We start from the raw sequence: 12,892 nt of genomic DNA on the forward strand, positions 1-12,892 counted from the left end.
GCAGAGAAGTCAGACTTTTTCACAGATTATCCATCTTATGCTGCACTGTCAACATATTGACAGATTTCACAAATATGTAAAACACTTTTTTTCTTATTTATTTATCTTTTTAAAAATAAAAGTTACATACTTTAGCTGTAGCAGGAGAAACTGGAAATCAGGTTAATAAAGTCGGACATATTTATTTCATTTCTAGATGAGTTTCTGTTTGATGTTTTTTTTTTTTAGCTCTGATGGATGTTCAGTTAATCTTCAGATGATTCTGTTTCTGTTTTCCACAGATTCTATAAAGTTTTTCATCTGATTTATAATCTGACTCTGTTTCCACGGAGATCGGAGATTAAACAAACACAATCAAAAATTTTATTCTGCCTGAACTATAAATTCACATTTGGAGGTAAAGAAATGAAAATCAAGGCCAGTGATATGACGGACAGCGCCCCCTGGAGGTCACATTTAAACCTACCATTGATAAAAGAAGAGAAGAGCAGTTTGGGCCTCACAGGCTGCCGTCCAGCTCTGAAGGCACAGAGCAGATCCAGCTGTTCACACGTCATAAATGACTATAAAACATTATTATCTCAGATATATTCAATTCAATTTGAATTTATTTAATTAAATCTAGCATATCAAACATTTTTCCATATGAATGTAAAAACTCAACAATAAACCAATACAAACACGATCATAATGAAACAACCGTTGCATATTTACACATTTCAGGTTATAATTTAATCTTTGTGGTTCTTTTAATCTCAAAGCACCTTGTTGTAAATTAAAAAAAAACTATAAACCTGAAGCAACAGAATAAGCTGCAATAAATGTCCAGAAAATAAGTTTCTCATAATCCATTTCAGCACCGTATTTATACAACAAACAACATTTTATCAGACATTTCCTTCATCATAAGCATTTAATGTATAAAACTTATATTTTAGGAACTTCTGTGGTATGAAAGTTATTAAATCAATATTACCTTTATTTTCTTTTTAATCCCTTTTTATGTCTCATAATTCCCATTTTTAAAAAGCAGCTAAAGTGATAAATTTGACTTTTATCTGATTAAAACATGTCAGAGGATTTTGTTAAACTTCCTTGTGTAATTACAAATATCAAACGATAAAATTAATTTGGTTCAAAAACATCATTAATGACATATTGCCAATCTGACTGAGACAAATCTGAGATCAATGTTAATTTATTTCTCCTAAACATAATAAAATCTTACTTATTGATGAATATCAATATGTGATCACATTTATTAATTATGAAAATGCTTCCTAAACTGGGCAAATAAAAAACGTCTCTGAGTGAATTAAGCAATTTAACACTTTGTTATTAAAAACATATATTCAAGGCAGAAAAAAATAAAGCTCTTCAACATAATATAATATTAATTTACAGTTTTTATCTCTTTTCCTTCAACTGAAGTTCTTGAAGTTCATCAAAGTTTCATTATCGTCCAGCTCTCTGCTGTCATGAACTTCAGTTCTGTGTCATTTTGTGTTCAGCTGATTCTTCATGTTTTGGATCATTGTTGTGTTTTCTTGTCTTGTTTCCAGTCATTTTTCCTCCTTTCTCTTCCTTTAGGCTCCTCCCCCTCACAGCTGCAGCACATCTGGAATCATGGATGTGTTTCCTCTGTCTTCATGGGTTCCTCAGTGACCGATTTGTCTTTATTTTTCTGATTTATCAAGGGGCCCTTCACTCTGTCTTCCTCTGTGACCGATTCTTCTTTATGTTCCTGTTTCCCTGATTCTGGTTTACTGTCAGATCCTCCTGTGTTACAGTTTGAAGGGATCAGCTTCATCTCCCTGCAACAAAATTCACCATCACACAGTTTAGTTTATATTTTGTTCTTTAGAACAAAGTCATATTTCTAAAGACCAAATAAAAATGTGATAATTACCTTATTTATTCACTCCCATCACTATGATCATTATCTGAATTTATTTATTTATTTTTTACATTTTAATTTGCTTTGTGAATTTAAAGGAGATTAAATTATGTTAGTTTTCCTTTAAACAATCCTGATTGTTACAACAAAATATTAAACTTTTCTTTGTTCTTGTAGAAAATATTTGGGAGAAAATGAATTAACATGGATCAAGATATAATTTTCACTTGATAGTAAAATATATAATGTTAATGAAAATCCTGGTTTCTCAGTAAAGTGACAAATATTAACTTTAAACATTTAAAAAAGTCTTTTATCCACAACACTGAGTTTTGATTGTTTACTTACTGACTTTGAGGTTTTCCATCTAATGCTGATTTTGTTCCACTTTCATCCTTTTTATCTTTAAGTTGGATGTAATAATAAAGCAGACATAGACATGAATAAATGGCTTGTTTTGGTAAGGACTAGAGAAATATTTAGCTTAGAGAAAACAGCAGTAAATTTAAAAGAGAACATAGAAAGTAGCTTTACCTTTTTTACATTTACACCAGACTACCACTCCTATAATGATTATTACTGCCACTATAACTGCTGCTGCTGCAATCAAACCACCAATCAGCTCCCAGGGTGAATCTGCATCTTTCTGTGAAGATTCTGCATAAAAAGAGATGGAAAAGTTTAATGTTACTGTGTGATTTAGCCATAATGCAGCAGGACAGTGAGGTTATTAGACTGTTTCACAGATGAGAAAATAATATTTATTATATGAAAAAGTAAAGGAATGCCTTCACTTATATGTTGGAAATAAAACGTGTACTGTATTCTAATTCACTTGTTTCTGTTTTTAGATTTGTAATGTTAGGAGATAAAACTTATCCTTCAGAATAATTTTCCACAGCTGAGATTCTAACCAGTTTTTTTTATCAGAGAAAAGAAAATACAGATTTAATCTGATTCTGAAAATAATTGTGATATTATACATTTAAACAAACATCAGTAGTTGTTCTTCACAGTTTTCTCACCTGGTTTTATTAAAGTTTCTGTCCTGTTGCTGCTCCTGGTTCTGATGCTGCAGCTGTAGATCAGATCCGTCTCGTTATTTGGATCCATCAAAAAGCTGCTGATGTTGTAAAGCTGATCTTCAGTCTGATGGATGGTAGTTTCATTCAGAGCCGTGTTGGATGGAGGCTCAGTGGACCAGGTGAGTTCGGGTTGAGGGTAGATCCCCTCTGAGCTGCAGGTGATCTTGTTTCCATCCTGATGGATCCTGATGTCAGAGACTGGAGCTGAAAACAGAAGGAAATGCATTAAAAACCCTGCAACACCAAAGAAATTCAGCTGTAAATAGATAATATTCAGTTCTACCTTCTGTCTTCAGGTTTATAAATGAGTCTTTATATCCTGTGCTGGTGCTGGTGTAACATTTATATCTTCCCTCATCCTGAATCTTCACCTCCTTCAGCAGCAGGGAGGCGTTTCCTCTGGAGATCTGATCCAGGATCAGTGACGTCCGGTTCTGAAAGTTCTGCTTCTGGTGATCCAGCTGGTCTCTGCCATTATAGTAGGAGTGAACCAGAAGATCTCCAGCTGACACTTGGTACCAGTGGATGAGTGGATCAGAGCCAAGCTGGATCTGACAGGGTAACAAGCAGCTCTGTCTGAAAACACAGGAAACCTCTGGATCTGCAGCAGGAAGGAAATATTTTAACTTCAGATCAGATTTCATGTTTAGATTTTTCTGTCACCAAATCAGCTTCATAATCATTAAATAACTAAGATGCTTCTCGTTCAGTCAGTCCAGGCTGTTTGTAGTGTAAATGGTTACTAAAGGGTTAAAATGCTTCCTGTTGTTCGTTGGTCCAATAGGGACACCTGGTGGTCATTAGCGCTTTTATTTTGAAGAGCTGCTTGTTTCTTCTTCGTGTGTTTTGGACATGCTGCGCTTCCTGTGATAAGAAAGATAATTTGTTTATTTCAGTATTGTAACATAATTGGTTTATTTGTTTAAAAAGGAAAACTGCTGAAATGTTAAAGATGCTACATATTTTTTGTAAACATTAATTTCTGTTTTATTATTATCTAAAAGAAACATGTAGGAACCATTTATCTGGTCTTCCTGTGTTTGTCTCCTCTAGGGGGCGTATTCGGTTTTTATTACTGAGTATGGGAAGTGGGAGAGGTTACTAAAAGGTCAAAGGTCATTCTGTTAGGCGTTGCTAAGAGGAAGGGGTGAACTGTTTTCTACTATGTGTGGTTTTGGGTTTTGTTGATCTGTTTTGGTCTAAATGGGAAAATGAAGGACATTGTGAATAAATTAATGACTTTGTGATTGAAGTCCAAATGAAGATCAAGTAAAACCAAAGTCTTCCAGAAGCAACAGCAACCAGGAGCCTAAAGTATAAGATGTTAGCCAATACACATACATTGTTTTCAAACACATTAATTCAGTGAAATAATTAAGAATACTTACAAAAACTGCAAGCTGGAATAACTTCAGATGAATCAGAAAACAGAATTTAATTTTAAAGGTAAAACATTTAAAGTTTGTAAAGCTGTGAGTTTAGATGAATGAGAGAAAACTGGTTCTGTTGCTTCAGTTCCTTAGACAGAGAAATGTCTTCAGTCGTGTTTGATAAGATTTCACTAAGAGCTCAGACTTTAATCTTTTATTTTTATGCTAAAGATTTGAATGAAGTAATGACACTAAATGTATCATCATTCTGAATTCAGAGTTTGATTTTACTTCATGACTTTGAGCCAAAATGAAATATATTTGACCTTTTTCTGTTTAAAGTGAAAGTATAAAGTTAAAGGTTTTAATGTATGAATGTTTTCATCTTTATCTGGTTATTAAATTATATATAAATAATTATGAAGAAAACCTCACATCTGGTTCCCCATTTTCAATGTTAATAAAAAAAATAGGAAGTCAAAAGAAAAAAACCTATATTTATTAAAAAGGGAAAAAACATACTGAGCACACCCAAGTTTACAGAGTAAATGTTTTTATTCTGATTCTATGCAGTGTGAAGGTTTTATGTCAGTTTGGGATGAATTAGATTAGAATTAGAACATGTGGTGTTATATATATTTAATAGAGTTTCATTGAAACCATAGAGCAGAAAATTCTACATATTCATTTTGGCCTTAATATGAGAATTTAAATGACAATCAGATTCAAACTTCCAGCACGACGTCGTTATTTAGTCTATATTCTGAAATAAATCAGCTTTACTTTATAAAGCAAAACTGTTTTTAAATACAGTCTCAATATAGAAAGTGATGGTAAGAAATAAATCCTTCTTCAGTAATCTCTTTATTTTATGGTAATATTTTCTTTCACTGAGTTTTGTGAAACATCATCAGTGATTCTCTTCCTGGTTTTTGTTCATCAGGTTGGAAACCAGAAGAAAATCATAACAAAACTTCTTCATGTTGACATCAGAGGAACAAAGAACAATAAATGTTTAACTCACCTGATGCAGAAACAGACAGAAGAAAAAACATAAACAGAAATAATTTAAAATAAGAGCACTCTGCCATGTTGTTGTTTATGATCAGCTGTTTACTGATCCGGATATAAGAAATGCTCACTGGGAGAGTCACACTGACTGATACCTGATGATTCTCAAAGACGTGCAGAATGTAGCAGAACCACATTGTGTGAAGTCCTGTTAAGTGCAGCCAGACTTGCTACTCCTAAAGAAAACATCAGGAAGTCGGAGTAGTCAAAATAAATTTCTAACTAATCAGGCAACTGCTGAAAGTCGTAAAACATTTACCTACTGCTCTTCTTATCATAATAAAACCTTTTTGTTTCTGTCCAAGTTACTTCTTGATGTCCATGAGAAAAGAATCAGTTTCACACAGACAGAAAATGTTATATTGTTTCTTAAAAATCCAAACAGGTTGTAAAAAACTAGATTAACATGTAAAATATGAACTGTTTCAAACTGAACATGAAACTACAACTAAGAATTAGATTCTATCCTTATGATGGTTGTGGAGCAGAGAGGAACCTCACTGATGCCTACAGGAAACTTTTATTTAATAATGTTGAATAACTACATGGGCCATTTTTACTGTATCTGCTACTTTCTCCTACTACTCTCCACTCATCCATTATCTGCTGCTTCCTCCCTTCTGCTGCCTCTGTTTTATGTTTCAGTAGAAACAGCTCCACCCAACCAGCTGGCTGCCAGTTTAATTCTTTTCTGGAGGCGTCATCAGCTGCTAATAGTTTCACTTTGTGTCTCAGTAGATGAAACATTTTGTTCTGTATTGATTTGTTATTTTTCCCTCCTGAACATGAGCAACATTACTTTACAACTTGTCTTGTTTTTCCAACCAGTAGACGGCTGACCACTCCACCCTAATCTTACATTATCTTATGATTTCTTGCAGGACTGTCCTGATTTAGCTCCATTTTTATTCCCTTACATCTCAGCAGCTGATGCTGCCACTACCACATGTCACTGTGGAGGATGGGAAGCGTTATCATTCTGCCTCATATTTGAGGTTTGCTGAAATGTTCAGGTCTGCAATGGACAGACCTAAACAGGTCACCTGTCCAGGTTAACCTGTCCAGGTTGACCCCGCCTCTCGCCCGTTGACATCAGGATGTTTTCTCCAGCTCCCCTCATGACCCCGATGGGACACGGTGGAAGAAAATGGATGAAATGTTTGTGTTTTTCCTCTTAAGAACAAACCTTCTGCACTTTCTTCCACATGTCTCCATCCGTCTCTCAATCAACTCTGAACAGCTCTGCTGCTCCTGCTGAAGAAAAAAAAACACCACAGCATGATACTGCCACCACCATGTGTTAACATTTAGGCCCTGTCTCCATGGAAACAACAACCACAGCATGATCTCTCTGCAGGGACTAATTATGAAAATGGTTCCTAAACTGTGCAAGTAAAAAACGTTTCTGAGTGAATCAAGCAATTTAACACTTTATTAAAAAATATATATTCAAGGCAGAAAAAAACAAAGCACTTCAACATGAAATAATTATATTAATTTACAGTTTTTATCTCATTTCCTTCAACTGAAGTTCTTGAAGTTCATCAAAGTTTCATTATCGTCCAGCTCTGCTGTCATGAACTTCAGTTCTGTGTCATTTTGTGGTCAGTTGATTCTTCATGTTTTGGATCATTGTTGTGTTTTCTTGTCTTGTTTCCAGTCATTTTTCCTCTGATGCTGATTTTGTTCCATATTTACTCTTTTTACTTTTAAGTCGTCTGAAATAATAAAGCAGACAGAAAATGAATAAATGGCTCATTTCGTTTAGAATGAGAGAAATATTTAGCTCAGAGAAAAACAGTAAATTTAACAGAACATAGAAAGTAGTTTTACCTTTTACAAAAACACCAGACAATCACTCCTATAATTAGCCCCGTCACTGCTGATGCAATCAAACCACCAATCAACCTCTTGTGTGAATCTTCATCTGGCTGTAAAAATTCTGCATAAAAAAAAATGGAAAAGTTTAGAGCCTTTGTGTGATTTATAACTCAATTTTATTCATTAATTAAACGCATCCAATAGTTTTGTATTGACAGCCGACCTGCAGCAGCACAATGAGGTTATTGGACTTTTTTGCAGATGAGAAAAATAATATTTAATATGCAAAAAGGCAAAGGAATGTCATCACTTCTGTATCTGAGAAAAAACTGCACCGTGTTCTGATTCAGTTGATTCTGTTTCTAGATTTGTAATGTTTGGAGATAAAACTTATCCTTCAGCCTCTAACAAGTTTTTACTATCAGAGAGGAGAAAATAAAGATTTAGTCTTCTTCTGAAAATAAAAAATATATTCAAAATTAAAACATATAAGCATTTGTTCTGGTTTTCTCACCTGTTATTTTATAAGTTTCTGTCCTGTTGCTGCTCCTGGTTCTGATGGTGCAGCTGTAGATCAGATCTGGATATTCATCTGAAATCTTCAGAGAGCTGCTGATGTTGTAAAGCTGATCTTCAGTTTGCTGAACCCTGATACTCTCATCCAGATTGATATTTGATGGAGGCTCAGTGGACCAGGTGAGTTCAGGTTGAGGGTAGATCCCCTCTGAGCTGCAGGTGATCCTGTTTCCATCCTGATGGATCCTGATGTCAGAGACTGGAGCTGAAAACAGAAGGAAATGCATCAAAACTGAAACACCAAAGAAAATCAGCTGGAAATAGAAGTTAAATAGATATTAACTCAGTTCTACCTTCTGTCTTCAGGTTTATAAATTATTCTTTAAATCCTGCACTGGCAGTGCTGGTGTAACATTTACATCTTCCCTCATCCTGAATATTCACCTCCTTCAGCAGCTGGTAGGCGTTTCCTCTGGAGATCTGATCCAGAAACAGTGACGTCCGGTTCTGAAAGTTCTGGTTCTGGTGACCCAGCTGGTCTCTGCCCTCATAGTAGGAGTGAACCAGAAGCTCTGGATCTGCAGCAGGAAGGAATTATTTTAACTTCAGATCAGATTTCATGTTTAGATTTTCTGTCACCAAATCAGATTCATAATTATTAAATAACTACAATGCGTCTCGTTTCATTTTCAGGCTGTTCATGTTGTAATTGGTTACTAAAGGGTTAAAATGCTCCCGGTTGTTCGCTGATCTGTGACACCTGGTGGTGATTAGTGCTTTTATTTTGAAGAGAAGCTTGTTTGTGCGGTATTAAGTTTGAAGTATAAATATGCAATAAATTTGTTTAAAAAAAAAGCTACGAAGCGTTGCTTGTTTATGTTATTAGGAAAATAATAATAATAATAATAATAATAATAATAATAATAATAATAATAATAATAATAATAATAATAATAATAAACACACTTTTTTTAAGCCGGATTGCAAGCGCCTCTGTTGCTCTGTGTGTTTCACTGGCGGAGCAGATTTATTCTTAAAAGATGAGTTTATAATAGATAGGTTTATAGTTTAAGCATTTAAAGCCGGTGTTCTGACTATGTGCTACCCTTAAATCCTTCCTACCAGAACACCGGCGGCGCGCGGACCAATCACACCGCTGGCGCCGCTGCTTGATGAAGTTTAGCTCAGCGCGGATCGCGCAACCGTCCTTTCCTTTTCTCAGGCTGACATCAAGGTAGGAGTTTAAACATCACTCTGGTTAGCTCTGGTTGCGCAGCTCTGCGTGAACAGCAGAAATAACTTGTAGTCGCTTTCAGAGATGCAGGTTGAGTGAGCGATGAGAATGATTTATATTTGTGAACAAAGAATTATGTGGGGCGTTTACATCTTAAAATGCTGCCCAGCGTTTGGCCTCGTCTTCCCTGTATGTGTTCCCGGTTGGCCGAAGAGTTAGTGATTAACGAACCAGCGCTAATCTCAACATGCGGGTTCAGCCCGGTGAGGAGTTTTCACGGTCGCCTCGCAGTCGCGCATCAAGCTGATTTTATATTATTTTCTTATTATGTTTAGTATTATTTTTCAGTTAGTTAGCATTTAGCTTACTAAATGCTTAGCTTTTAGTAAGCTAAATGCTTACTAGACTCTGACTTGCTAATACCACCGGGCTTAGCAAGTCAGAGTTGATGCGCACGGAGATCAGAAAAGCTCTGTATATGAAACCAAACAGTTTCTGTGATGCTTATTAAAAACTACAGACTCAAAATGGAAGAGCTACTGAAGCCACATTAGCAGCATTGAATTAAATCTCCCATTTGTTGCGCATCTCTGCGCAGTGCAGCAGATTACCTCATCAGGCAGGGCCGGTCCAAGGGTGTATGAGGCCTGGAGCAGAATATGACTGAGGGGCCCCTTTTGTTGCTAAAAACATCAACACCTCTAACAAATTCTGTGTTAAATTCAGGGAAATCTGAGAGGGGGGTAGTAGTTTAATTGGCAAACCTAAAAAGCAATAAATTATAATTGCAGTTTACTAATTTGTATTTGTGAACAAACGGAGGTGAAACTCAAAGATTAAACTCACAGCATCAGATGGTTGCTATGGTAACAAAACAAGCTAACTACTGAATATTGTTTTTTGAACTTTTACAAAGTAAACTTAAAATCTTGTCATCTATGTATGCTGAAACCATTAAATCCAATTGAGCAGCATTGATCATCTCAATAAACAAGTGTTACATTTATGTATCTGTGTTAAAATATTAGCCTGATGGAGCCTCTGACTTAATTTGGATTAAACACAAGTGGACATAATTGATGTTCATTTTAATTGTATGTTTTGATTTGTTGTTTTTAAGACTAGTTGTGTTTTTAAAAAAGTGTTTCACTGGCGATGTTTTCCCGTAACGTATAATTACCGAGTCATATTTTTACATTTTCTGTCACCTAGAGATCTTTTAATAAACTCGGTGGACTGCCACCGCCTCGGCGCCCCGACCACCGGGCTTAGCAAGTTTTCTGGGGGAAAACCTTGGATCCACTATATTGTAAATTATAAAAAGATATATTAATTAGTTAAATATTTAAGAAAATTTTCAAGAACTACAAGCTGGAATAACTTCAGATGGTTTAAATAATCAGAAAACAGAATTTAATTTTAAAGGTAAAACATTAAACTACTTTCTCAAACAGGACGTTTGTAGAGCTGTGAGTTTAGATGAATGAGAGAGAAAACTGGTTCTGTTGCTTCAGTTCCTTAGAAAGAAAAATGTCTTCAGTCATGTTAGATAAGATTTCACTAAGAGCTTTTATTTGGATGCTAAAGAGCTGAATGAAGTAATGACACATTTCTAAATGTATCATCATTCTGAATCCACAGAGTTTGATTTTACTTCAGAACTTTGAGCCAAAATGAAAAATATTTTACTTTTTCTGTTTAAAGTGGAAGTAAAGATAATATTCTGTCAGGTTAAGGGCTTTAATTTATGAATGTCTTTGTCTTTACCCAGTTATAAAATTTTATATATTGTATCTCATCTCACATTTGGTTTCATGTTATCGGTGTTAATTAAAGAAATAGAAAGTCGAAAGAAAAACCTGTTTATTAAAAAAGGAAAAAATATACTGAACACACCCACTGAAGTTTTTTATTCTTATTCTATGCAGTTTGAAAGTTTTAGGTCAGTTTGACACAATTTGAATTAGAAATAATGTCGGAATATTTTTAATATATAATTTAAATGAACAAGGTTCTGTTGAGCAAAACATTAATTTTATCCTTAATATGAGCATCTAAATGAAAATCAGACCAAAACTTCCAGCCGATGAAACTCAGTGTCTTTATTTAGTCTATATTCTGAAATCAGGTTTACTTTATAAAGCAAAACTTTTCTTTTTAAATACAGTCTGAATATAGAAAGTGATGGTAAGAAATAGATCATTCTTCAGTAATCTCTTTATTTTACAGTATTTTCTGCCACTAAGTTTTATGAAACATCCTCAGTGATTCTGTTTCCTGGTTTTTGCTCATCAGGTTGAAAACCAGAAGAAAATCACAACAAACCATCTTCATGTTGACATCAGAGGAACAAAGAACAATATATGTTTAACTCACCTGATGCAGAAACAGACAGAAGAAAAAACATAAACAGAAATGTTTTAAAGTAAAATGTCTCTGCCATGTTGTTGTTGATCAGACATTGTTCGTAAATGTCCACAGGGAGCGTCACAGTGACTGAAACCTGATGTACTGGATGAATGTTGTAGAACCACATTCCAGTCAACGGTTCTCTCACATTTTAGTTCCAAAAGAAAACATCAGGAAGTTGGAGTTTTTGTCAAAATAAATGTATCTAATCAAGTAATGACAATATTTATTTCTTGAATTTTTTTTAATGCATTAAAAAATTTCACTTTATTCCCTTTAATAACTGCAACATAAAAGTTTTTTCAAAACGAACACTGTTAAAACACAACACCACCATGACCACAAGATGGCAGCCTTGGACTCCCTACATTATCCATGTTTTGAGTTTATTGGTTCACTTGCTGGTTTAGGACAAATGATCCTTAACTAGAACTTGTTCAAAAATCAGTTCAGCCAGATGTAAATTAATTATTTCATGTTTATAGTCACCATAGTCAAGTTTAAGGCTAAGGAATATATATATATATATATATGTGTGTGTGTTTAAAATTTTTCATTTTGCTTTTTTTGAACACCACAACTACAACTATTCCTAAAATTAGGGATAACATCCCTAAATTAGGATACAATTTTAGGGATACATATAAATGTTTTGTGTAGTTGTAGCAAACATAAAACATGTATATGTAAAAGCACAAAAAAAAGCCTTCATTCCACTGATGGTCAAATCAAGTTTATTTGTATATTATTTCAGCAATAAGGCAGTTCAAGCTGCTTTACATTATAAAAAATATAACAATAAAAAAATAAGCTATGTATTAAAATAAAGAGAAGTAAAAAGTTATATAAACTCTAATAACCTAGCCTTGATTTAAAAGAAGTAAATGTTTAGCCAGTTTTTCGGTTCTGGAAGTTCTACAAACAGTCACAACTTTATTCTGCAAGCCAGAACCTTGCTTGGTTCTGGCTCTGGTGATGCCAGAACCAGAAGACCTGAGAGGTCTGGAGATCTGACCATGAAGTAACTGTGTGTGAACTCTCCAAGTGGATGTCCTTGTTCTCCAACATGTAGTTATTCCCTCTTCAGGGTCCTGCGGGCGAACCAGTAAACACACACCAACTAATCCTCAGTTCTTTTAAGAAGATCCAAGTTATTTAAGGTCCAAATCTCCAAAGACAATCTCCAGGGAAATCATCCTTAACTGATCATATAATTGTGCAAATTTTAATCATACATACAAATTTGCTTAAAGGACACAAAGTGATTTTTAAAAACTTGAGTTAAAATAAACGGTAACACTTTATTTGAAGGGGTGTGCATAAAAATGACATGACACTGTCATAAACATAAAGGAGTCTTTATGAATGTTTGGCTGTTGTCATGAAGTGTAATTCGGTGAATAATGACACTTTTAATCCAAAGTTGCTCTAAAAGTTGCATTGAAAGTCCATTAAAAATGCCAACTTTTCATTAAATTATCATTATTTA

General features: G+C 34.5%; 2 protein-coding genes and 1 long non-coding RNA gene across 5 annotated transcripts; 1 reads left to right on the top strand and 2 right to left on the bottom strand.

Annotated features, from left to right (window-relative positions):
- Positions 1-590: 590 nt before the first annotated feature.
- On the bottom strand, positions 591-6,210 carry LOC145549413 (programmed cell death 1 ligand 1-like). Its single transcript, XM_081601719.1, has 6 exons — positions 5,377-6,210; positions 3,266-3,583; positions 2,923-3,186; positions 2,432-2,554; positions 2,246-2,300; positions 591-1,814 (listed from the first exon to the last, which is right to left on the bottom strand). The coding sequence occupies exons 1-6, from the start codon at positions 5,558-5,560 to the stop codon at positions 1,625-1,627; spliced, it is 1,134 nt and encodes a 377-aa protein (XP_081457845.1). The 5' UTR covers positions 5,561-6,210; the 3' UTR covers positions 591-1,624.
- A 629-nt stretch (positions 6,211-6,839) lies between these two features.
- Positions 6,840-11,902, bottom strand: LOC103456739 (uncharacterized). 3 transcript variants are annotated; one of them, XR_014085383.1, is made up of 5 exons: positions 11,371-11,901; positions 8,114-8,338; positions 7,759-8,025; positions 7,257-7,365; positions 6,840-7,141 (listed from the first exon to the last, which is right to left on the bottom strand). XR_014085383.1 is itself a non-coding variant. In XM_081601720.1 (5 exons), exons 1-3 carry the CDS (start codon positions 11,528-11,530, stop codon positions 7,846-7,848), a joined length of 474 nt encoding a protein of 157 aa, XP_081457846.1. In that variant the 5' UTR covers positions 11,531-11,902; the 3' UTR covers positions 6,840-7,141; positions 7,257-7,365; positions 7,759-7,845. The 3 variants fall into 3 exon arrangements, 1 of the variants encoding a protein (XP_081457846.1); XM_081601720.1 differs by having other exon boundaries at positions 8,205-8,338; positions 11,371-11,902; XR_001776001.2 differs by lacking the exon at positions 11,371-11,901 and having other exon boundaries at positions 8,114-8,638.
- LOC145549414 (uncharacterized) lies at positions 8,884-11,626 on the top strand. Its single transcript, XR_014085384.1, has 2 exons — positions 8,884-8,994; positions 11,290-11,626. It is a non-coding gene; the product is annotated as an uncharacterized LOC145549414 (long non-coding RNA).
- Positions 11,903-12,892: the final 990 nt, after the last annotated feature.

Source organism: Poecilia reticulata, chromosome 20 (assembly GCF_904066995.2).
Source record: "Poecilia reticulata chromosome 20, P_reticulata-male-v2, whole genome shotgun sequence".
NCBI classification, from domain to species: Eukaryota; Metazoa; Chordata; class Actinopteri; order Cyprinodontiformes; family Poeciliidae; genus Poecilia; species Poecilia reticulata.

Bases quoted from the DNA above. Each gene is read 5' to 3' on its own strand.
- LOC103456739 (XM_081601720.1), bottom strand. From the start codon at position 11,530: ATGTGGTTCTACAACATTCATCCAGTACATCAGGTTTCAGTCACTGTG. The intron at 8,339-11,370 runs GTGAGTTAAACA...TTCCTGCTGCAG, and splicing joins TCTGTCTGTTTCTGCATCAG to ATCCAGAGCTTCTGGTTCAC. The intron at 8,026-8,204 runs GTGAATATTCAG...TTCTGTTTTCAG, and splicing joins CCTACCAGCTGCTGAAGGAG to CTCCAGTCTCTGACATCAGG.
- LOC145549413 (XM_081601719.1), bottom strand. From the start codon at position 5,560: ATGTGGTTCTGCTACATTCTGCACGTCTTTGAGAATCATCAGGTATCA. The intron at 3,584-5,376 runs GTGAGTTAAACA...TTCCTGCTGCAG, and splicing joins TCTGTCTGTTTCTGCATCAG to ATCCAGAGGTTTCCTGTGTT. The intron at 2,301-2,431 runs GTAAAGCTACTT...TCCAACTTAAAG, and splicing joins CTGGTGTAAATGTAAAAAAG to ATAAAAAGGATGAAAGTGGA.